Source organism: Macrobrachium rosenbergii, chromosome 44 (assembly GCF_040412425.1).
Source record: "Macrobrachium rosenbergii isolate ZJJX-2024 chromosome 44, ASM4041242v1, whole genome shotgun sequence".
Lineage (NCBI taxonomy): Eukaryota > Metazoa > Arthropoda > Malacostraca > Decapoda > Palaemonidae > Macrobrachium > Macrobrachium rosenbergii.
Window position 1 is genome coordinate 8,524,469 of NC_089784.1, and position 23,372 is coordinate 8,547,840.

General features: G+C 35.2%; 1 protein-coding gene across 9 annotated transcripts in view; it reads right to left on the reverse strand.

Annotated features, from left to right (window-relative positions):
• The window catches only part of LOC136829305 (guanylate cyclase 32E-like), a 475,168-nt gene that overhangs the window by 34,509 nt on the left and 417,287 nt on the right, over positions 1-23,372 (reverse strand). For all 9 annotated transcript variants that reach the window (XM_067087668.1, XM_067087664.1, XM_067087670.1 and 6 more), the window contains 6 exons: positions 22,212-22,391; positions 19,092-19,212; positions 4,332-4,472; positions 3,125-3,239; positions 2,770-2,854; positions 2,178-2,333 (listed from right to left, as the gene is read on the reverse strand). In XM_067087668.1, coding sequence (XP_066943769.1) covers positions 2,178-2,333; positions 2,770-2,854; positions 3,125-3,239; positions 4,332-4,472; positions 19,092-19,212; positions 22,212-22,391 — 798 coding nt within the window. The remainder of the gene's footprint in view (positions 1-2,177; positions 2,334-2,769; positions 2,855-3,124; positions 3,240-4,331; positions 4,473-19,091; positions 19,213-22,211; positions 22,392-23,372) is intronic.

The following is a 23,372-nucleotide window of genomic DNA, read 5'->3' on the forward strand; positions in this document are numbered from 1 at the left end:
ATGACTGCGGCCTCTGAAGAGGATGAACGCATCATAACAGACATCATAACGACCAACGTTCATGCAGATGGCAATGAAACGGGCAAAAAATACCGTCGTATACTATCTATGAAAAATTTTGTGTCATCTCTTCTTCAAGACAAACGTGGCAACCCCGCACCAAGCAACAAAGTAATGGCCTAATATGTAAGCACACTTTCCAAAGGAAGGGCTGTGGGTTTAACCAAGGTTCATATATTGGGATGAATATGACTCTTCTGTCGAACAACCAGCAACATTCAGGACGGTGCCATCAAGCAGCACTACCATTAGAAGCACGGCCTCCGTCTCACCACAGAACTATTAGTAACACTGACAGAAATATTGGACAACAAGAGTCACCCCAGGCGCCTATCCATTTGAGGAAACGCCGTCGATTAATTTACAAGATGAGCAATTATTCATACTACTGGCGTTGAAACACCTCTGTGACCTTTGGACAACTCCGAGGATCGCCAACCTAACTACCGATTGGGCGAGGTGGTAAGACAGAAATTTCTGAGTTTCGTTACAGAAGGACGTCAATAACCCTGTACTTTGATTTAGCTAACGACAAATTTCTTCTCACAGTATTTGTATAAATGCCCAGATCCACTTTTTCTATCAATTCTCCGTTGAAAATAAAACCGTGTTGGTTTTGAAACGCCCGGCCTAACAAACTACTTCGAAATAGAATTTTACTATGCTAATTGACTGTACCTTAACTCTTTTAAATGTACGAGTATACTGAGGATAAACTTTCCACCAGCATGAAAGATAAAAATAGTGTGTATGTATGTATGTATGTATGTATGTATGTATGTATGTATGTATGTATGTATGTATGTGTGTTTATGTATGTATTTACATATAATATATACATCATATATATATGTATATAAAAAATTAATATCGTTTAATGTCGAGTTCACTATAAGGTGGAATAACTTGTACACAAAAATTATAATAATTGATGATGATAAGTGCTTCTTCTCGGCCGCCGAATGGTCAGTGACTGTTTATTGTTGTTTCAAAACCAAAATCCCTAGTTCGAATCCTGCCCGGGGTAAAGGTATTTGTCAAATTGGGTATAAATTATTCCATGGTGTAATGAATTCGATATTAAACGATATTTGTGGCCTAATATTTGTGAAAATAAGAAATTCACAAGCTTATGAGACTACAGTATATATATTATATTCATACATACATACATATAATATATATATATATATATATATATATATATATATATATATATATATATATATATATATTATATAAATACATACATACATATATATAATATATATTTATATTATATATATATATACATATATATATATATATATATATATATATATATATTATATAAATACATACATACATGATATATAATATATATCATATTCTTAGATTACAATGATGTATATATGCATCTTAGATTAAAGAGAGAGAGAGAGAGAGAGAGAGAGAGAGAGAGAGAGAGAGAGAGAGAGAGAGAGATAAATGGGTGCTGTCTTCTACACAGAGCAGATGGGTGTGATATAAGAGAATCCTGCAGTTATTTATCTCCTTTTATACCAGTAGGTCTCGTAAACTGACAAGGAATGTAAGATAAAAATACAGAACTTCGTCAATCAGCATGATATATCTGATGAAATATCTTCTAATTTTCCGAAAAGGTTGTTTGGACAAGTTCGCATTAATACGTGGTCATTAATCTTGAAAACTCAATTGCTGCCATCCATCACATCCTCTTATTGGAAATCTTTTCGATTCAGAAAGAACTAGACAAAATATCTTCATTTTGACCGAGTACATGATACACTTTTATAACTAGTTTCACCAGTAACGTTTTGTGTCAATGGCTATTACTTCTGAATGATGTTCCTACTTATCTAGGTATCTCATTTAGCACAAGCCTTGAATAATATTTTTGCGCAATATCGCTCTCCCCCATACATACTCAGTGATGAAATCTTATTCAATTTCTGACCATCACAGCCATTCAGTATTACACCATAACCATCTGAGTTAACTGACTACCTGTTAGATGTCATCCCTTCCCTTCCCCTTGGCTGATTTTAATGTTTTAACATTTTATATATTCCTTTTTCTTACGCATCAGCGTTCGTCAACTTTCTGCTGTCACTCACCTTAAATCCCTGGATGGAAGGGAAGGCTTTATTTTTGATCAGCGACAGGATATGGGTGCCGTTCGCAGGGTCGGCGCTAGGATCTGACAGGGTCTGATTGAGGGCGTTCGCGTAAATCATCACCGCGTCATACAGGTGGGCTGCGAAGATTGGCACCTGTCAAGCAGAAAGAGGGGGGGATAGTATGATGAGCGAAAGCTATTTATTCTGCGGGGCTTTTCCTTTGGAGATGAATAGGGAGACATGATGCTTTTAGACATACGAAAACACCGAGTGCTATATATTATATATTACTGTAACAGTAATAATGTACCTGTACTGTAAGTTACCCCTCAGAACGTTCTCATAAATGTACAACGTACCCGAAACAAAATTTTACAATAGATTCTTTTACTACTGAAAATAAATAGAAATTCATGAAACAATGATGATAAATTACCCATCTAATGAAGGGAGATAACGAGATGATATTGGATAACAGGATAAAACCTGGGCAGAATACATTAACACAAACGACAATAACGAGCCTCATGACAATGAAAATGAACGAAGTTTAGTGTAAAATCTAGATAACACAAAAAATGTTTCTCACCTCTATGTAGGGGAACAGCTCAGGATTATAAGGGACACAGAATGGATATTGCTTTATCCGACTAAGAACTTGCTTCTCGAATTCCCTGTTGGTGGTAAATCACAAACTATGTTAATTAACATCACATAACAGAGTTAGGGATACCTAACGATAAAAACAAAATGGCTAGTCTATTTCATTAACGTTTTCATATTCAACATGATTTTTAACCATAATTATTAAAAAGCTAAGACTCCTTCATCCTCTTTACACATTGTTTTATTCTCTTGCAAATAAACTGTTAAGAAATCTATTATTTTTTTATCTGGAAATTCACAGTTCGTTTTTGTCAGAATGAATGTAAGTGAAAACTTACTTGTAAATTTCATTGGTGGGATACGCCGGGGTAATCTTCACGACAACCCGGAAACTCTGGTAGAGAACTTCCAAATTGCCGGTGATGTTGAAGACCCCATGATACTTGCCGGGGACTATTGTCGTTAAGGGAAAGGCAGACCATTATTGCTCGAGTCAGGATGGCGTAATAATACTCGCTCTGAGATTACACAGCTTAGTGTATTATTTTCCAAATATTCTCACCTCTGCATGTAAAACTGACTACTTGCTACATTTTCTTTTATATCAAATAAATAAGATGTTCAAGAAGAAGAGTAAACACACACACACTCACACACATACATACGACTTGGTTTTTCCATAAATTTCAAACTTCCCCAAGGCAGAGTAATAATACACTGCTCTATTTACTGCTTGAGAGATCCCCTTCCATGGGAGCTTGTCCGCGATTATAAAGCTATTTGTCTGGGTCCGTAAGACTGCTCTCTAGGAGTGACGGGATCATATAAACAAAGGGTTATTGAAATGAGCCAACTTTCAAGGTTTAAATTGGATTACACCATCATCTGCAACTGCATATAAGGAGGGTGAGAGCACAACTCAAGATAAAGGTAATGATGTTACTTGCAAGTCTTAATACAATTTGCATATCCATTCAATTTGCCACCCCCTCCCTAAAATGAAATAAAATTAACATCTTTTACAAAAATGTGGTTAACACACACTGTACAAATAATTTGCATAAAACGAATCGCATCAATGAACGGGTTTCACAATAGTTTGATGATTAACAAACTTGCGATTTTTAATTGAGGTTAATTTCGAAAATACCCGGACAAGAGCTGGAAATAATTAATCCTTCAAAATGAATAATCTACTTTTAAAATATTCACTATTTATGAATCTCATCACACGCACTGGCATGCGCGTTGCATGTGCTGATAATATAAGCATATACCGTCAGAAAGCGCACCTATACATAGTGACATTTACCTAATTATCAATTAAGAAGCTTTCATGTGTTCCGAAAGATTTGTTTCAAGAAACTATCAGCAAACGACATTACAACAGCAAAACACAACTTGAAATTACTTTGTGACGGGAACTAACGAAATATCAAAATAAAGGTACAAATCTTGACTATGAAGCACAATTTACACATTAAGTTGTATACAAAGATACTCACAGGCGCACACATTTACCGAACTTGGGGAGGGAGAACTCACCCCTGAATCCATTAGAAGTCTCGTTATATTTATCGTCATCAATAGTGATGATAGCGTACTCCTTTAGTTGGTCTTTGGTTTCCCACCACAAAACGGATACGAAGTCCCACTGGACCTCCTGAGACGCCAGAAGGACGTAAACTAGAATAAGAGAAAGAGAGAAATATTAAAGTGTGTAAATAAAATAACATGCAAGCATTCTAACGCCTTCCTGACGCCCATACTTCTGTTGAAAACGATTGAATACTACTGGAAGTATAAAAGTATTAAACTTGAAATAAAAAAAATATGTATATAAATCGGTAAAATCACAAATAAATTAAAAAGTTTAACCTATTATGGTTGAACTTTTAATCATCTGAAACAACTAATGGACACTACTACACAACGAAGTGAATAGAATCGAGTAACGTCGACGAAATTAAAACAAAGCGCGCCTGGTCGTAGACCAACGAATGGAAATTATGTAATCAACAAAAAAATTTTGAAACTTAACTTAATGATTGATACACTGATCTCTTCCAACTGAGCCCTACTCCACGAAAGATATTTAAAGCACGTGTTCGCGCGCCCGAGGGAGGGAAGGAGCTTAGGGGTATTAATCGTCCAAGAGTGTGTTTACACTTCATCATAGCAGATTAAGTGTGTTGATTTAGTACACATTAGAAGGCAGGTAGGACGTTTATATACACATTATGGTTACCGAAGTACAAATATATGCTAAGTAATTGGAAAATGACTGAGAAAATAAATGTATGAACCGCAGTATATTCATTTAGTGTATTATGCTGTACCTGTCTTTTAACGCATATGATGTATAAATTGTCCGTTTATAGTACACCTTATCATACCAGTTTACATATGTAAATCAGGCACAGACTGTAATGTCTTCACAGGAAATACCCGTGCATTAATGAAAATGAAATATAATTCCTTGTCTGTATACCCGAATACAAAACTTGGGTGATTTAAAGACCAGGCAATCTTAATTAACATACGTACAAGAATAAAGGACGCATATCCTTTTAGATAATCCAAGTACAAGTTAGCGCTGCAGTATGAAGGAAGATTGCAAAGAAAATAGCAACTAATGCTTAAGGGGCAACAATATACTTTATATATAAAAAACACACTGAAATTCCCATCAACAAAACACACATTTACACTCAAACAGTAAAATAGTGTGGAGAGGACATGTGGACCCAAACGCTGAAAGAGAATCCACTGCCCAGTATGTGGGTATTCTCCTTGTCAACTCTAGAAAATTTAATTTCAGACAGATAAAACACATGCCTAAGGTAATGGAACTCCAGAATCCTTTCAAAGGTGGCAATGCTATTATGGATGATGAAATTACTCCGTTGCTTTTCATCGCAGAGAACATTCTGCAAAACGGGAAGAAAAAAATATCTAAAAGCATTTGCATGTTTAATGACATATGAGAGTCCGATTAAAAAATATTGCCTGAGCGAAAAAACAAATATAATTTTTTGTTACACATACATACTCACATCAAAATGCGCAAGAGTGTATGTGTGTGTGTATATGTATGTATGCATGTGTATATATATATATATATATATATATATATATATATATATATATATATATATATATATATATATATATATATATATATATATATATATATATATATATATATGGTGACTCCAATGAAAAGAACACAACGTTCACTGCTGGATCATTGACGAACCAACGTGGAAAACTTTCACATGAACTTCTTCACACAACTACTCACAAGGCTCATTTGAAGTCAATCAAATGCCCAGTTTTCAAAGTGCCTCATTAAACCAATACCATGGACCCCTGCACTTCCTGGATACGTATTAAGGTACTTATTATTCACATAATTTAGCTTCGATATATTCAGCAATTTAGATGCATTTTGCTCCACAGTTCTCCCGACACTTACATACTTTCAGCCATTTTACCGCCTACTGTCCCCAATTCTTTCCAGATGATCAAGCCACCTGAAAACACCCCTCATTCGTCCTTTTACCTACACAAACATTTTTCACACATCAGATTCCTCTTACGCTACATATTCTACAAAAGCTTTCCATCTCAATAACTTCAACCTTTTTCTTTCATTTGCATTCAATATCCACACTTTACTTACTTCTTTTGGAGATGTGTTAAAATTCATTTGACGTCTGCATCATCTGCACATACCCTGCTCTCTTGCTTCACCTATTTTTCGCTCAGCTTTTCTCTCGTCCTACCATATTCTTGCCTCTCGATACTCTCAACTTCCTCCTCTTGCTACCTCTCTCAGATTTTTTCAGTAGCTTCGGCAGCTGCTCTCTACCACCCCCAATCAATACTGTATCATTTGCAAATATCAACATTCGGCACTTTGTTCACTGCCCATTTACTTATCCAAGAGCTTTGCATACCTAATTTCCTTTTCTGACTTCTAACACCACTTCCTCCATATATAGATATATATATATATGGGAAAAAAGCACGTTAAAACGAAGATATATATATATATATATATATATATATATATATATATATATATATATATATATATATATATATATATATATATATATATATATATATATATATATATATATATATATATATATATATATATATATATATATATATATATATATATAGTTGATGATAAATAATATTGCAAGACCAGGAAGAACATTCTTTATTGTACGAGCTTTCAGGTATAAAACCTCATCATCAGGCTGAAAAACCGACAAGGATGAGAATCAATAAAATTACAATAAAATGAACTGTCATAATAAATCTTCAGCAAAAATACTAACGAAATATATATAATGAACAAGTAAATACAAACTAAAAGGGTGAGACGTAAAATAACGAAAAATTAAAAACACAAATATAAAAATATGAAAATAAAACTAAGGTGAAATGTAAACAAACTACCACTCACAAAGTAATATATTGAACGACCTAATTGAGTACCTACTATGAAATTACACGATAGCTAGTTGAATACCAGACGAGTTGTTCAATTCCGACTTCATCTTTTTAATAGTCAGCGACTCGGAAATTAAAAGGTCCAGTCTATTTGAACAAAAAGACAGTATCCGAAAATCCAGGTCAGTGAAAGGATGGTCCTGTGCTAAACTGTGTTCTCTAATGGCAGAAAAGGGTGGTTTGGAAAGGGGAAACTTAGTTCTAATAGAAAGACCTCTGTGTTCCAAAATTCTGTGTCTGAGCCAGCGGGAACTGGATCCCACGTATCGCAGACCACACTGCGAACAAGTGAACAAGTAAACGACACAGGAATTAAGGTCCACAGGCAGAGTAGGCTTCTCTCTCAAAAGTGATCTTATTGTAAAAGGATTACAGAAAACAAACCGGAAACTAATTTGAGGGAAACAATGCTTAAGTATTTCTTGTAACTTTTTTCGGACCATATAGCTACTGTGACCAAGGTAAGGCAATTTAATGTACTTTACATCTTTACTAGCAGTACTGTACACCGGTCTGGGACAAAACTTTTCATTTAAAACTTTTTCAGAACTTTGTAAAATAAAATAGGATATAAGTTTTCAGAAAAAAAATAATTCTGGAAGAAGACCATATCTTGATGAAATAAATTAAAATCACAAACATTGTAGGATGTATTTATCAAAGTGCGTATTGAGTTCATCTTATACAACTTTGGCGAAAAACTGAGGTAATTCAATCCCAAGCCAGTAAAAGTACTTTTCCTATAAACAGAGGTCTCAAATTTGCCACTATTTCTGTATACCTGTACATCTAAAGATGACAACTTATTATCCTGTTCCGTCTCACAAGTAAAAGAAATGTTAGGGTGACGAGAATTAAAATATTCAAAAAACAAATCAACATGTGATAATTCCTTAAACACAAGGAAAGTATCATCTACATACCTACGGTAATACAAAGGTTTGAAAGCACTAGGGCATTCAGACATCCAAATCCTTTCACAATAACCCATGAAGCAATCCACATATACAGGTCCAAGGGAATTTCCCATAGCTACTCCATCTATTTGATTATATAATTTACCATCAAAAGTAAAAATGCCATCAGCAGTTGCTATCCCACTAAAAGAAACAACCGACATTATTCTTAATAATATATGTGAAAACCATTTATCAGTGTTTGGACTTAATAAAATACTTGCAAAAATTATTACATTTAGCAACTGCTGATGGCATTTTTACTTTTGATGGTAAATTATATAATCAAATAGATGGAGTAGCTATGGGAAATTCCTTGGACCTGTATATGCGGATTGTTTCATGGGTTATTGTGAAAGGATTTGGATGTCTGAATGCCCTAGTGCTTTCAAACCTTGTATTACTGTAAGTATGTAGATGATACTTTCCTTGTGTTTAAGGAATTATCACATGTTGATTTGTTTTTCGAATATTTTAATTCTCGTTACCCTAACATTTCTTTTACTTGTGAGACGGAACAGGATAATAAGTTGTCATCTTTAGATGTACAGGTATACAGAAATAGTGGCAAATTTGAGACCTCTGTTTATAGGAAATGTACTTTTACTGGCTTGGGATTGAATTACCTCAGTTTTTCAAAGTTGTATAAGATGAACTCAATACGCACTTTGATAAATACAGCCTACAATGTTTGTTGTGATTTTAATTTATTTCATCAAGATATGGTTTTCCTCCAGAATTATTTTTCTGAAAACTCATATCCCATTTTTGTATTTTACAAAGTTCTGAAAAATTTTTTAAATGAAAAGTTTTGTCCCAGACCGGTGTACAGTACTGCTAGTAAAGAAGTAAAGTACATTAAATTGCCTTACCTTGGTCATAATAGCTATATGGTCCGAAAAAAGTTACAAGAAATACTTAAGCATTGTTTCCCTCAAATTAGTTTCCGGTTTGTTTTCTGTAATCCTTTTACAATAAGATCACTTTTGAGAAAGAAGCCTACTCTGCCTGTGGACCTTAATTCCTGTGTCGTTTACTTGTTCACTTGTTCGCAGTATGGTCTGCGATACGTGGGATCCAGTTCCCGCTGGCTTAGACAGAATTTTGGAACACAGAGGTCTTTCTATTAGAACTAGGTTTCCTCTTTCCAAACCACCCTTTTCTGCCATTAGAGAACAGTTTAGCACAGGACCATCCTTTCACTGACCTGGATTTTCGGGTATTGTCTTTTTGTTCAAATAGACTGGACCTTTTAATTTCCGAGTCGCTGACTATTAAAAAGATAAGCCGGAATTGAACAACAACTCGTCTGGTATTCAACTAGCTATCGTGTAATTTCATAGTAGGTACTCAATTAGGTCGTTCAATATTTTACTTTGTGAGTGGTAGTTTGTTTGCATTTCACCTTAGTTTTATTTTCATATTTTTATGTTTGTTTTTAATTTTTCGTTATTTTACGTCTCACCCTTTTAGTTTGTATTTACTGGTTCATTTTATATATTTCGTTAGTATTTTTGCTGAAGATTTATTATGACAGTTCATTTTATTGTAATTTTATTGATTCTCATCCTTGTCAGTTTTTTCAGCCTGATGATGAGGTTTTATACCTCGAAAGCTCGTACAATAAAGAATGTTCTTCCTGGTCTTGGCAATATTATTTATCATTAAGCTAAGATTTCCAAGTAGCTGCCCAAATACAGAGATATATATATATATATATATATATATATATATATATATATATATATATATATGTGTGTGTGTGTGTGTGTGTGTATAGATAAAGTAAACGTAGAATCGAGGATAAGAAAATGAAGGGTACGGGAGAAAAAATCAGTGCTTAGTGATGATGTTTTTCTACTACACTACAGTATCGTGAACGCTTCTTAACGGGTGCAGTCACCTTTCGAAACGTAGGCTAATCGTCCGCGATCCCTAGAGCCTAACCTAGATCACCTTCAGAGAATTTCGGGACAAATGAGGAGCCTTTGAAAGCCATTCTTTACATGTTTATCGAACGTAATGCGGTGAATTCTCACACACACAAACAGTAAAAATCACAAACACTTCGATGATTACGCACTATCAAAATAAGTCCACCATTTCGGTTTCAACTACTAGGCCTAATGATCTCACTTCTATTTCTTCCTTGAGTTTCTGAAGTTTCATACGGTAACGAGTTAGCAGTAGGCCTACAGTCACGTACATTGAAGCCACTATAAATTCGTGCATTTTGATGAAGTCAGATACCTGCATGACTCTCCGATTTGCCGTGCAATGCATTTTACGTCATCAATAAAAGGTCTGTCTATTGTTGCAAGGGAGACAGACCTTCTCCACCCCTGACCCCCACACAGACACACATGAACACGTATCTAGAAATACATTATCTTTTATTTATTGTCTTTGTTCAGTGGAGATGCCTTTTATTCTTTTCTAAATGAGGAACGCAACTTCCCCCACCCTCATCCTCCCCTCCCATTCCCTTCCCTCCCCTTCCTCTTCCCTTCCCCTCCCCCTCCCTTTCCACCTTGCCCCCTCCCATCCTCCTTCCCTCCTCTCCATCTTCCATCCCTCTACCCATACTCTGTCACTCAGAGTTTTCCCGGGCAGTGCCAAAATCAGCTAATATATATATATACACATATGTACATATATAGTATATAAATATAGTACAAGTCTATATATATATATATAAATGGATGTATATATGTATGTGTCTGTATGTGTGTGTTCCACATACAGTCTGAAATGCATTGAGCAATTTCAACCAAACTTGGTATACAGATACTTACTATCTCAAAAAGAACACTGTGGAGGTAAGACATCACCAGCACCAAAGGGCACCAAAGGGGGTGGGGATGGAAGGGCTTCCCTGAAACGGGGCTAGGTCTGCCAGTGAAACGGGGCTGGTTATTCCCGTAGACTTAGTAACTTTAGGAATTTATCATACCTTACTTCGGTATACTACATAATTATGGCTTACTATCTGGAAAAGAATACTGTGGGGTTGACATCAGTGGCACCAAAGGGGGTGGAGGTTGAGAAAGGGCTGACAGAGAGAGAGGATGAGAGGGAGAGGAAGTGAGAGAGAGAGTAGAATGGGTGTTAGGGAGAAGAAAAGGGGAAAGAGACAGGGAGGGTTGGAGAGAGAAGAGGGAAAGAGACAGGGAGGGTTAGAGAGAGAAAGAGTGAGAGGGAGAGAGTGAGAGAAAGAGGGAAAGGAAGTGAGAGAGAGAGAGAGAGAGAGAGAGAGAGAGAGAAGAAAGAGGAAAAGAGACAGTGATGGTTGGAGAGAGAGAGAGAGAGAGAGAGAGAGAGAGAGAGAGAGAGAGAGAGTAGGGGTGTGTTAGGAGGAGAAAGAGGGAAAGGAGAGAGAGAGAGAGAGAGAGAGAGAGAGAGAGAGAGAGAGAGAGAGAGAGAGAGAGAGAGAGTTTATCAGTTGTCATTCAGAGTTTTCCCGGGCAGCGCCGGTTTGTCAGCTAGTATATACGGTATACATTACTAACGGCACCAGAGGCAAGAGTCGAAGTAAAATTGCTGTACATTTAATAAGAAATGTTTCGAATGCCACTGCAACTCGTTATCAACCAACATATCCTTTTGTGAGTGTGTGGAGCGCGCGAAGGAAGGTATATAGATGTTTCATGCAAATGTTAACAGCAAGGTAAATGTCAAAATGTAGGGAGCACACACTAAAACGCAGAGCATCAAGGAGAAATTTAAAAAGTGACAAAGGTTAAGTGTGACAGACAGTAAAGGCATCGCCACATTTCCAGCCATGACTGAGAGCTGTGTGCCGAACTGCTTTTAGCCAATTAAGAGAGAGAGAGAGAGAGAGAGAGAGAGAGAGAGAGAGAGAGAGAGAGAGAGAGAGAGAGAGGCTTGACTAGACCCCAGATCCAACGATACCATAACCTGGAAGGTAAAGGGACGGTTGACGCCATTGTGGGAATTTTCTGATTGGTTTCCATGACGCTTCGACGACGCAGATGACTGGTGTTTGTGGTATGAGGTGCGACAGCCTCTTGCGCGTTACCAAGCTAATCAATCAATCCTAATTATCTTTTCATGCACGTTATGATTCGATGAATTTTTGCGTGACGTTGATCTCTTATTAAAGATCTATGAGAGAGAGAGAGAGAGAGAGAGAGAGAGAGAGAGAGAGAGAGAGAGAGAGAGAGAGAGAGAGAGAGAGAGAGAGCATCTTAAGAATTTTCACACCTGGAGAGTGAGTATTAGCTTGTGAGACCCACACGTTTTGACAGTACAATGGTCATTCGCTTACTAACTTTTTCTCTCTCTGCACTATCTGCAACCCACAACGGACACCTAACAACTGTGTAGTTTAATTCACAGCTTAAGCTAAGAGAACCACCTTTAAAGAACATGTGCCCACCTGTCCCTCCTCCCACCGTTCGAGGGACAGATAGAAGTCATATATATATATATATATATATATATATATATATATATATATATATATATATATATATATATATATATATATATATACATATAATGTGTATATATATATATATATATATAAATACATATTTTATATATATATAAAATATGTAATATATATATATATACATATGTATATGTAAATGTAAATATACATACATACATACATACATATGCATACACACAAACACACAACACACACACACACACACATATTTATATATATATATGTGTGTGTGTGTATATGTATGTATATTTATATATATATATATATATATATATATATATATATATATATATATATATATATATATATATATAAAAAAAACTCTTCCTGAGCATACCTCTAAAACACACGCTTACTTGCATACATTTGTTCACCCACTTTGTTTATTCAACGGCCGATCAGCCTCTATTCGAGTGTCTTTTCTGACATGAAAACAACAGGTGGGAGGGAAGAAATGCGATGAGAACTCAAGCACTGGAATGGAGGAATCTGCGGCTGGAGCAATCTCATACAAACTGTCCGAGAATTCAAGGAGTTTAGAGCTGGTGGTGACGATTTAATAATCAACAACAATGCTACTGTTCGCAGTGTTGGACACATCAGAATACATTGGCTACACCTCAACTGATATTGTCGCACTTGTACGTTCAAGCAGGCTTGCCGTAAACTCACCTAAAATATTTGCTTTTACTTGAGAAAACCTTTAGAAGACGATAAAGACATATCCGGAAGATGTTGCAATGACCCAATAACAAAAGATTGGATATTAACCATGGTAAAAGTGGTAAACGTGAAACATATCCTAATTTGGAAATATTTACGCTCTAATTTCTATTTGATGCTGTATATTTTGCTTAGTTGTCTCTAATCTGGTGTTTTGTAAGAGCAATACACAAACATAAATGGGGACAGGAGAATTTGAAACCGACTTTCTCTAAAGAAAAATTTGGAATAAAACAAATTGATATAAACCTAATAAGCTAGACATCAAATCCCAAAATGACAGATATTAGTTTCGCACTAATATTAATTTTATTTTGAAACTAATATTTCTCCTAGGCTGGTAAAGCAACTATAAATCAGCTATCAAAAACACAGACCAAATACTGTGAAAAATAATTGGTGAATCACATTAGGCAAAAAAAAATTAGATGCTACTTTCTATAAAATTGCTTAGCAGTAAGAATAACTATCTTGTATGCAATCATATTACAAACGAAACAAGGACGTCATGGGAGGAAGGTACTAAGGGTTAATGGCGATTAACATTTATACATAAATATACACATTCAATTTATGTATAAACGTTAATCGTCACTGACCCTTAGTACCTTCCTCTCATGACGTCTTTGTTTCGTTTGCAATATGATTGCATACAAGATAGAAAGAAGCATCTAAATTTTTTTGCCTCATGTGATTCACCCAATTACTTTTCACAGTACAGTACATGGTTTGTGTTTTTGATAGCTGATTTATAGTTGCTTTATCAGCTTAGGAAAAATGGTAGTTTCAAAACAAAAGTAATTATATATATATACATATATAATATATAATTGTATATGGTGTATGTGTTGTCTCAACTATAAAAAGTTTTGTTAACTATACGGGTCCAAAGACAAAACAACAACTACGGCCACAAATAGATTCATACCTAGGCTGGTGATTCGTGTATCAATCCTCTGTGAATAAAACTTCCACCACATAAGCCACATCATACACCTACACAGAAGATCCATCATCAGAGCGGTCAACCCCCTACTCTTGCTAAGCCATTTACTCATATCTTGCACGCACACACACATACAAACATACGTACACGACCACACTCCATTCCTTTCCTGCAACTTTCACCTCATCTATTCAGCACTTTATACGGTCTTCTTCTTCCTCACTCCTACGACTTTTAAGCATTTACTAATTAACTATCCTCCAGTCTTTCCATATGATATGATCTAAACTTCTTGAAACACTAATTCATCCTTTCATCTATGTTAACCTTTTTACCACACCTGCTAAATATCGCCACGTTTCTCAACCTTTCATCTCTTCTTACACCTCATACACCACTCAAAATATTCATCTCAGCATCTTTGACCTTTTTCTTTCTGAAGCATTCATGCCCACTGCAAGTCTTCCCTCAGACTTTTCAAGCACACCCTGCTAATATCCTTGCTTCACATATTCTGTGGCTCACTACTTCTCGCCACTTTTCCATTGATCATTATGCCTGGTCCCAATAATCTTGATAAACCAACCTTCCTCTTCTTCCAGCATCTCACTACATAAACATTAAATGCTCCATCTCTGGTGTTCATTTGCATTTATTACCTCATTACTAATGTAAATTCATACTAAATTTTCTCTTCTTATAAAACCCACACTTTTGCTGGTTTCCGCAGTGTCTCCTCACTATCCCCAATTAGTAGTGCATCATTTGCAAACATTAACGATTCCATGGTCTATTACTATTCATTTTCTTGCACCATAATTTTGTAGCTCCATCTCAATTTCTTTCTTTGATTTCTCTCACAGCACTCTGCTCACAGAAATATTAAAACGGCTATGGAGATACAGCACACTGTTATCTTAGGTCCACTTTGACACCAAGCTAGTCACTCCTATTTACATACTCTTGCACATACTTAGTGCTTACATCATTAAAGCTTTTAAATTATTATAAACAACTATCCTAAAAATCACCACACACTGCCTCTCTTTCGAGTCCTATCACAAACTTTTAAGTCCATGTATGCCACATAAAAAACTTTTTTCTTGACTTTCAAAATTCTCATAAATGTTTCAGGGTAAAACACTGACCCTACTCAACCTCTTTCTTACCTAAACCCCCCCCCCCCTCTGTTCTCCTATTAATCTTTTGATAACATGTCATTATAAACCCCATACAATCATCTCTCCTCTTTAACCTTATACCATGGTACAATAATTGATTTCACTCATTCTTCTGCCTCTTAATTGGCCTCTTGTCCTCACCTGTCATTCCCAAAAGCATTATCATACTTCTGCTAACCTCCTCAAATCTTGTGTTATTCAGCTATGCATCTTTCTATATTACATACCTAATGAATCGTCAAAAATACTCACTCCACTGACACGGGCGCTATCAATTCAAACAGCATCTTCCCATCTGCATCATTTATTCTAAGATCCATTTTTCCTTAACATTCTAACCTATCTCTTTTCACTTAACCCATGCAGATCAACGTATTCTCCCTACAGTTCTTGCATACATTCTCCCTTCCTGTTTCTCTTTCACTTTCTTCTTGACTACATTCTTAATCCTATTATAAACTTGCACTTTCTTCTTGACTACATTCTTAATCCTACCATAAACCTATAATGGATCCCTTCTGTCATTCACTGAACCTGAAATAATCTTTAATGAATTTCCCTTTTTCTCATCCTGCCAAGAAGTGTTTTGATTTTCTCTTCTTACCATCCCATACCTACATACTCCTTTCTAACCCTCATCCTCATCTACGCTCACTTTCATGTCTTTACCCTAAGCCCACATTACAGCAACGTTCTCTATGTATGTTCCTCACTTCCTTTACACCAGTTTTGTTTGTTTTAATTACAACAGCCACAAATACACCCCTTCCTCTCCAATTCAAACTTCTATCTAAAAATAATCTTCACCCTAAAAATAATCAAATTTACCTCCAACTACTCCTCTTCTCACCATTAAATACATCAGATTGTTTTCCTTATACGCTAAGAATTTCCATCATTCAAGGCTCTTTCTAAACATCTAAAGACTTTTGATTCTCATTTACTCCAAGAGCTCCATACTAATAACAGTCTTACCATTCACCTTTTTTTCAAATTAAATAGCCTGGCATCTCTGCTTTAAGGGATCACAACCCACCATTAGGCACTCCTTTGCCTAAAAATACGTGGCAATGTCCAAAAAGCCTTATCTCGCAGAGGGATGATTTAGTAATGGTCAAGTGAAAAAAAAGAGATATTTCCTAATTTATGCACAGTCCCAGTTTCGATTTTAGCACCAAAATAGTCGTATCCCTAAAAAAAAAAAAAAAAAAAAAAAAAAAAAAAAGATTCCGCTTTGCATTTGGCAGACAATTTAGCACAGATAACCCAACACTCTATGAAAACAAAAACCGTCAAACACTTCTCATTTTTAACTCTGAAATGAGAACCTAAAAATAAATAAAGTACCGGCATGGATTAATTTCGTTTTAGGATCAAATCTACTAATGATTTATACAGTGAATGGCGTTCAGGGTAGAGTAACCATCACAAAAATACAATTAACTGCATCCACATTTGATATACTTTTTTATTCTTAAATACCATTACTATATCAAGCTCAAAGACACTGTAAAATTTTCAAGAGATAGGATTAAGGATTTAGGATATATACGTAACCTGACTGGCATTGTGGTACCATGATACTACCGTGCTTCTTTACAATGATAACAGTTTTTGCTATGGGGAAGCAATAATTAGATATATTGTGACACCACGGTAAGAGGGCCAATCGTGAACCGGCGCTAACACAATGAAAGTAAGCAGGACCAACTCACTGAAAAATTTAACATCATTTCAACTTCCAGATATATCTGCTCTTACGTATCCTTATTGAATAACACGACTGACTACTGTTTTTAAGAATAAAATTATGCTGAAAAGGAAAAGAAAGAGTCCATCACCAAAATAAACACCCTTATCTAAAGAAAAAGTAAGTTAGATACGCAGTGATACAAGTATTACCCTCTCAAGTCATACTGCATCCACTTTTCAAGGTCACGAATATCATACGCATAGGGTAGCACGAAGGACTAAATATTTTGACGTCTTTAGTAACTTACAGCGCCGACTACCTTGTGCGGCTAAAGCAAAAAGGATGCTATAATTTAAGTGCTCTACTGGAACATAATAAAAAAAAAGCAAAGTAATTTGAAATCTTCCCATGATAGTTTAAAGTGTGTTCAGAAGATAAAGCTCTCAGGTGCTGATAATATCCAGACAGAGAACAATGTTAAAAAAAATGTAGAAAAAGCCTAAAAAACGGACATTAGCTTCGCCATATTGATGAACAACACACCTAAAAACGGAGAATCCGAAATTTCCTGTTAAAAAAAAAAAAAAAAAAAAACTCAACGGCTCAAGTATCTAATTCACATCAACAATAAGAAACAAGAGAACAGTAGTTCAGTGGAAATTCCTCCATACAAGATTTTAATCAGTAACTTCATCCAGTAATCAACAGCCAAATTAGATGAGTCTAAAATGCTCTTAAAAGCGCTACTCTCTTGTTTTTTACGGATGGAGATCTCGAAAGATTCTTTTTTTTTTTTTTTTAACTTTTAATTAAGTAAGATGCGAAGTTTTATACATTAGCCGGAATGGATTCAAACTTCTATTACACTCCTGATACCATAAAATTCTGTGAAGAATGTAATGTTTAAAAGCTTTCGAGCTTTAATGATTTTTTAATATATACAATTTATGACTTGACTATTTGAAACTAGTTACGTTTTATTCAGTACAAAGATAATTATATATATATATATATATATATATATATATATATATATATATATATATATATATATATATATATATACATACACATATATAAATATATATATATATATGACTTGATTACTAGAAAATAGTTAGGTTCTATTCCATACAAAGATGATTATATATATATATATATATATATATATATATATATATATATATATATATATATAAACACACATACATATACACATACAGATATACATATATACCTAACTTCGACCTTGTGACTTGTTTTCTGGAAATTTCCCCGAACGTTCTGACCTGTATCAGAATATTTGCCCCATTTTATCTTCATCCACTGCCTGTTCAAAGAGGGATACAGTTGTTTCCAGAATATAACGCTCTCCTTTACTTTGTGTAATTTTAGTGACATTAAATTCCGTATTAAATTTGTATAAAATATTTACCGCTATATATATATATATATATATATATATATTTGTATATGTCTATGTTGATATTTATAATTTTCTGTGTTGAATTTATAATTTTTACCGTAACGCAGCTACTAAGGTCACAAACATTTACACAGGCCTAGACGAGAAAAGGACGGTAATATTATAAGAAGCAACGTGCTGAAATAAGCGATGTATTTCCATTCACACTCAGTTCCAGTTGTTTAAATGATGCAGAAAAGCGTTCGAACTCTCAACTGACAGATAACCTAAAGGACGCAAGACCAAAATTTACGAGAAGGCAACCCAGGAATGGAAGCATTACTAAAAATGTTGTGACGTGGATTTATGAGCGTTGTTTAAAGAGCAAGATACTTACTCCTCGTCGAATGCAAACTTCCCTTGACGTATTTCTGCATGGTGCCGTAACTGCCGAGGGTGTAATTGTACGCCACGCTGTACTGGTGAGTGATGTTTATTCCATGGTGCTCGGAGAAACTCTGAGAAAGAGAATTATAGCATCATTCGTTACCGAGAGAGAGAGAGAGAGAGAGAGAGAGAGAGAGAGAGAGAGAGAGAGAGAGAGAGAGAGAGAGAGAGAGAGAGAGAGAGAGGAAACTTACTATAGCAGAAGACTGGAAAAAGAATCGGCAAATTTTCCGTACTTACGAACTTATTCACTACAATGCATGGATCAGTCTTAATTAATTGCAGTACTGTCGTATCCATTTTAATCATTATACATATAATAAAATAATTCATTAACAAGGAGGAGTGAGCGAGTGGTCTATAAAAGGGCCATATCTTTCTTATTCAGTGACTAAAAGTCATACCTTACAATCAACAGTCCTAAAATGACAAAAAAAGGAGTAATTGATTGGCTATATATATATATATATATATATATATATATATATATATATATATATATATATATATATATATATATATATATATATATATATATATATATATATATATATATATATATATATATATATATATATATAAGCTGTAGGTCCTGTTGCTAAGTAACCTGGTCAACCACCTAATAAGTGAAAGCTGTTAATCAGCTCAGTGGTCTGGTAAAACTAAGGCATACTTATTATACCTGTACCTATGAAATGCGATACTGTGCATTGTACAGAACAATTAAGAATTCTGAATGATGTCAAAACCTAGCGTGTGTATAATTATTTGACTTGCTTACAAAAATTGTATATCATACTTGCCTAAATCATTGTAGGCATTCTCAGGAATTGTATAATATGCTTAGGTACAGTATATGATGCCAAAGCAATTAAGATGCATTTCATATTTTTCCTGAAAATTACGTATCATTATTGCAAGATTAGCTGTAACCCTAGTTAGAAATGCTGATATCTACAATCTCTAGTGCTCCAATACCCAGAATAAAAAAACGAAAGCGAAGAGTACACTAATTGTTTCGATAAAGGTAATCATCCTTGCACACTTCAGATTTTTCGGTGTAATATACTATATTGTTACAAAAATAAGAAACTTTTCACGTCTTAACTCTTCTTCTATACACTGACACTGTTGAGAGTTGCGCTCAAGTCATTGCAATTCCCTTTGCGTATATCCCCAGATATCTTATGCAGACAATAAATTCACAGCCGAGTGAGCACCCCACCTTCAGTGAAACCATCGTTTCAAGTCGAACTGAAATGGATCAAGAGCTCGACTTGGCCGGTCATCGACAAATTATCTACCCTAATAACTTCCCCTGACGGTAACACGATCCTTCCGGCTCGTCGGAGCCTTCAGAAGTTTAATTTTTATCAATTTTTATTTTGGGAAATTATTCCTGCTGCTTGCGCAAAAGATTTCACACTTTCATTATTTACGAAGTTATAACTCGCAGGCATCAATGAACAGTGAGTAATAACACGGCTTCATAAAAAACGAAAGAAAAAAATTACTACTGTGATGCTGATTTCATTATTTTATCTTTACATCCACAAATGTATAAGAAGTTTGAAAACACGTAAAGGAACGTAGAGAGCAAAAGATATTAGATTTTCTATTTTCGCATCCCGTTTGCAGATGCAGTTATGTATCAAACCGTAACTCGTTATAATGAAAGGTTGAATAGAACTCTTTCTCTTATCGCTCTCCTCTATCGATCGATCAATCAACAGAGAGAGAGAGAGAGAGAGAGAGAGAGAGAGAGAGAGAGAGAGAGAGAGAGAGAGAGGCAGGCTTATGACTCATGGCTACTTTAAAGAGAAACAGGCAGTATTTACCTAGGTAAGGGATGAAGGGGGAGGGGGAAGCTATCGGGAAGCATTAGGGGAAGTGGACCTTTTTCTTCCCAGGTTTACCACCTGAACAAACACTTTGACTGCCTTCACTTGATAACCAGCGGACGTTGAGGCCGGATGTTTGCATCCGCGATGTTCTAAAAAGCGAGTGACTTTGACCCATATTTCAACAGTGGAAAGAGAGTTGTAAATTGAGGAGAAAGTGAGATTTTAAAGATTTTGGAGAGAGAATGGGTTTTTACAGAGGAATGGAGAGAGAATGAGTCAAAAATTATTGCGAGAGAGAGAGAGAGAGAGAGAGAGAGAGAGAGAGAGAGAGAGAGAGAGAGAGAGAGAGAGAGATTCGACTAACACTGCCTTTGTGCATTAAACGTGAAATGAACCAATAGATGTGAAATTAACCAAACACGCGATTTAAAGTGAAATGAAAACTTAGTGCAATTTTGTGCTCTTGCACAAACACACCTGCGATAACGTCCTATGTATTGCTTTGTGATCCCCTGACAGAGATGAAAATCCTAATAATACTGGCTGCTTGTGGAGAGCAAATATTTACTCTGCATACAAGTTCTTCCTTTTGAAAGAGTAGTTCATTACTATTCGCGCAAAATTTGGACGGGGCCCAACTATCTGTTGCATTATCATTCATTACAGTACGTCCTTTTGTTTCGCATAATTTTCATTCGCTATGAAAATACACTATTACATTTATTAAATCACAAAAATGTATTACAACCTGATATAGGTTTTATTTGAATTTTGTAAACTGAAATATTAAAACGCTGTATTTACTGCTTATTGAATATATACTGACTTTACGTTGGATACGATGTACTTCGTTTAGACTACAGTTACCCAGAAAAATTAACGGATAAAATCTGGCCTGGCGTGTAAAAAAGAAATGTAATTTTGATATCCCAATGCAATCACACAATGTCAAATCAATCCCTAGTCTTACATAAATCAAACTTACAAGATGAAAATCAATAAAGCTTTAAGAACTGGACTGAATTATTTCAAATTTACAGCCGTACAACTCTAATCAGAGCAACCTGAATTCAACAGGTCTACAGTCCATGCTCTCCAAGCCTTTTAAAAGACTTCCAAACGTTGCCCAACGGGGAGAACACATAGACCCAGATGAAGTAATGGTAGAAGTACACTACGGGCAGAAAAGTAAGAGAGCCCGAGGGAAATCTCTAGGCTGTTCTCACCTTGACAGCCTCCTCAATCTGAAGATAGTTCTTGGTGTTCTCTGTCAGGAGCACGAATTGCTTCCAGTCGTACTTCTTCATGAGGGAAATCAGGGCTTTCACGATTTTGGTCGACGGCGGAAGCGTTCTCGCAAAAGTGTAGTACTTGGATTTGTCGCTCACTCTTTTGTCAGCACATTTCTGGAACAGAGATTAAAAACAACTGAATAACAATTAGGTAAACTCTAGTACACACGCGCACAGATGTGCAAAACTATCTGACAAAAATCTAATTAAACTTCAATTGAAATGGAAAATGCAGAACAGCAAAAATATGAGAACATCGGAACTTGCAATTGGGAACAGCCATAATCAATCATCACCGCAGTAATAAAACTAAAAAAATCAAACAGATGAAGCTCCGAATCAAATATGGCATACATCACAACGAGCTATAGATCACTGACTTGTTATTATGACGGACGAGTGTGCATAAACGATACAAACATGCATCCATAAATATATTGTCTTTAAAATTTACTAGTTTTAAACTGTTAAGTCTACTTTACATAACAAAAGTATGACAAATACTGTCAGCGTAAAATATGACAGATATTGTCAGCATATGTGTTTTGTAAACATAACGGCAATGGCAATTTCAAAGAAATTTGGTCTGTCGAAATACATAAAGCATTTGGGATGGGTCAGGTTTTTTTTTTTTTTCAGAGGTAAACAATCATGGTCTGACGTACATGTTTACGACCAGTCCCAATCGCCCAATATAATAATAATCATAATAATAATAATAATAATAATAATAATAATAATAATAATAATAATAATGTCTTATTTATACATCAGTAATAATAAAGTTTTGCAAAATAAATTTTTCTGAACACTGAACATATACAACAGACCGAAGGCTCCGCTTTGTTTCATTTTACGTAATTTTGAAATACATGAAAATTGATACTTGAAATGACCCCGGAAATGAAAAAATGGCGTCTGATCCTGTTTCATTAGTGTTGAAAACAAGTCCCGGTATTAAATTCTTTTTGTTTTATTTTCGTGATATTTTTTTTTTTTATATAAAAATCAGATATTTTTCTTCAGAGACACTGGTAACTGTCCACGTTTAAGAAGTAATCGTCATTATCAATCTGTTGCTGAATCGTGCGAGAA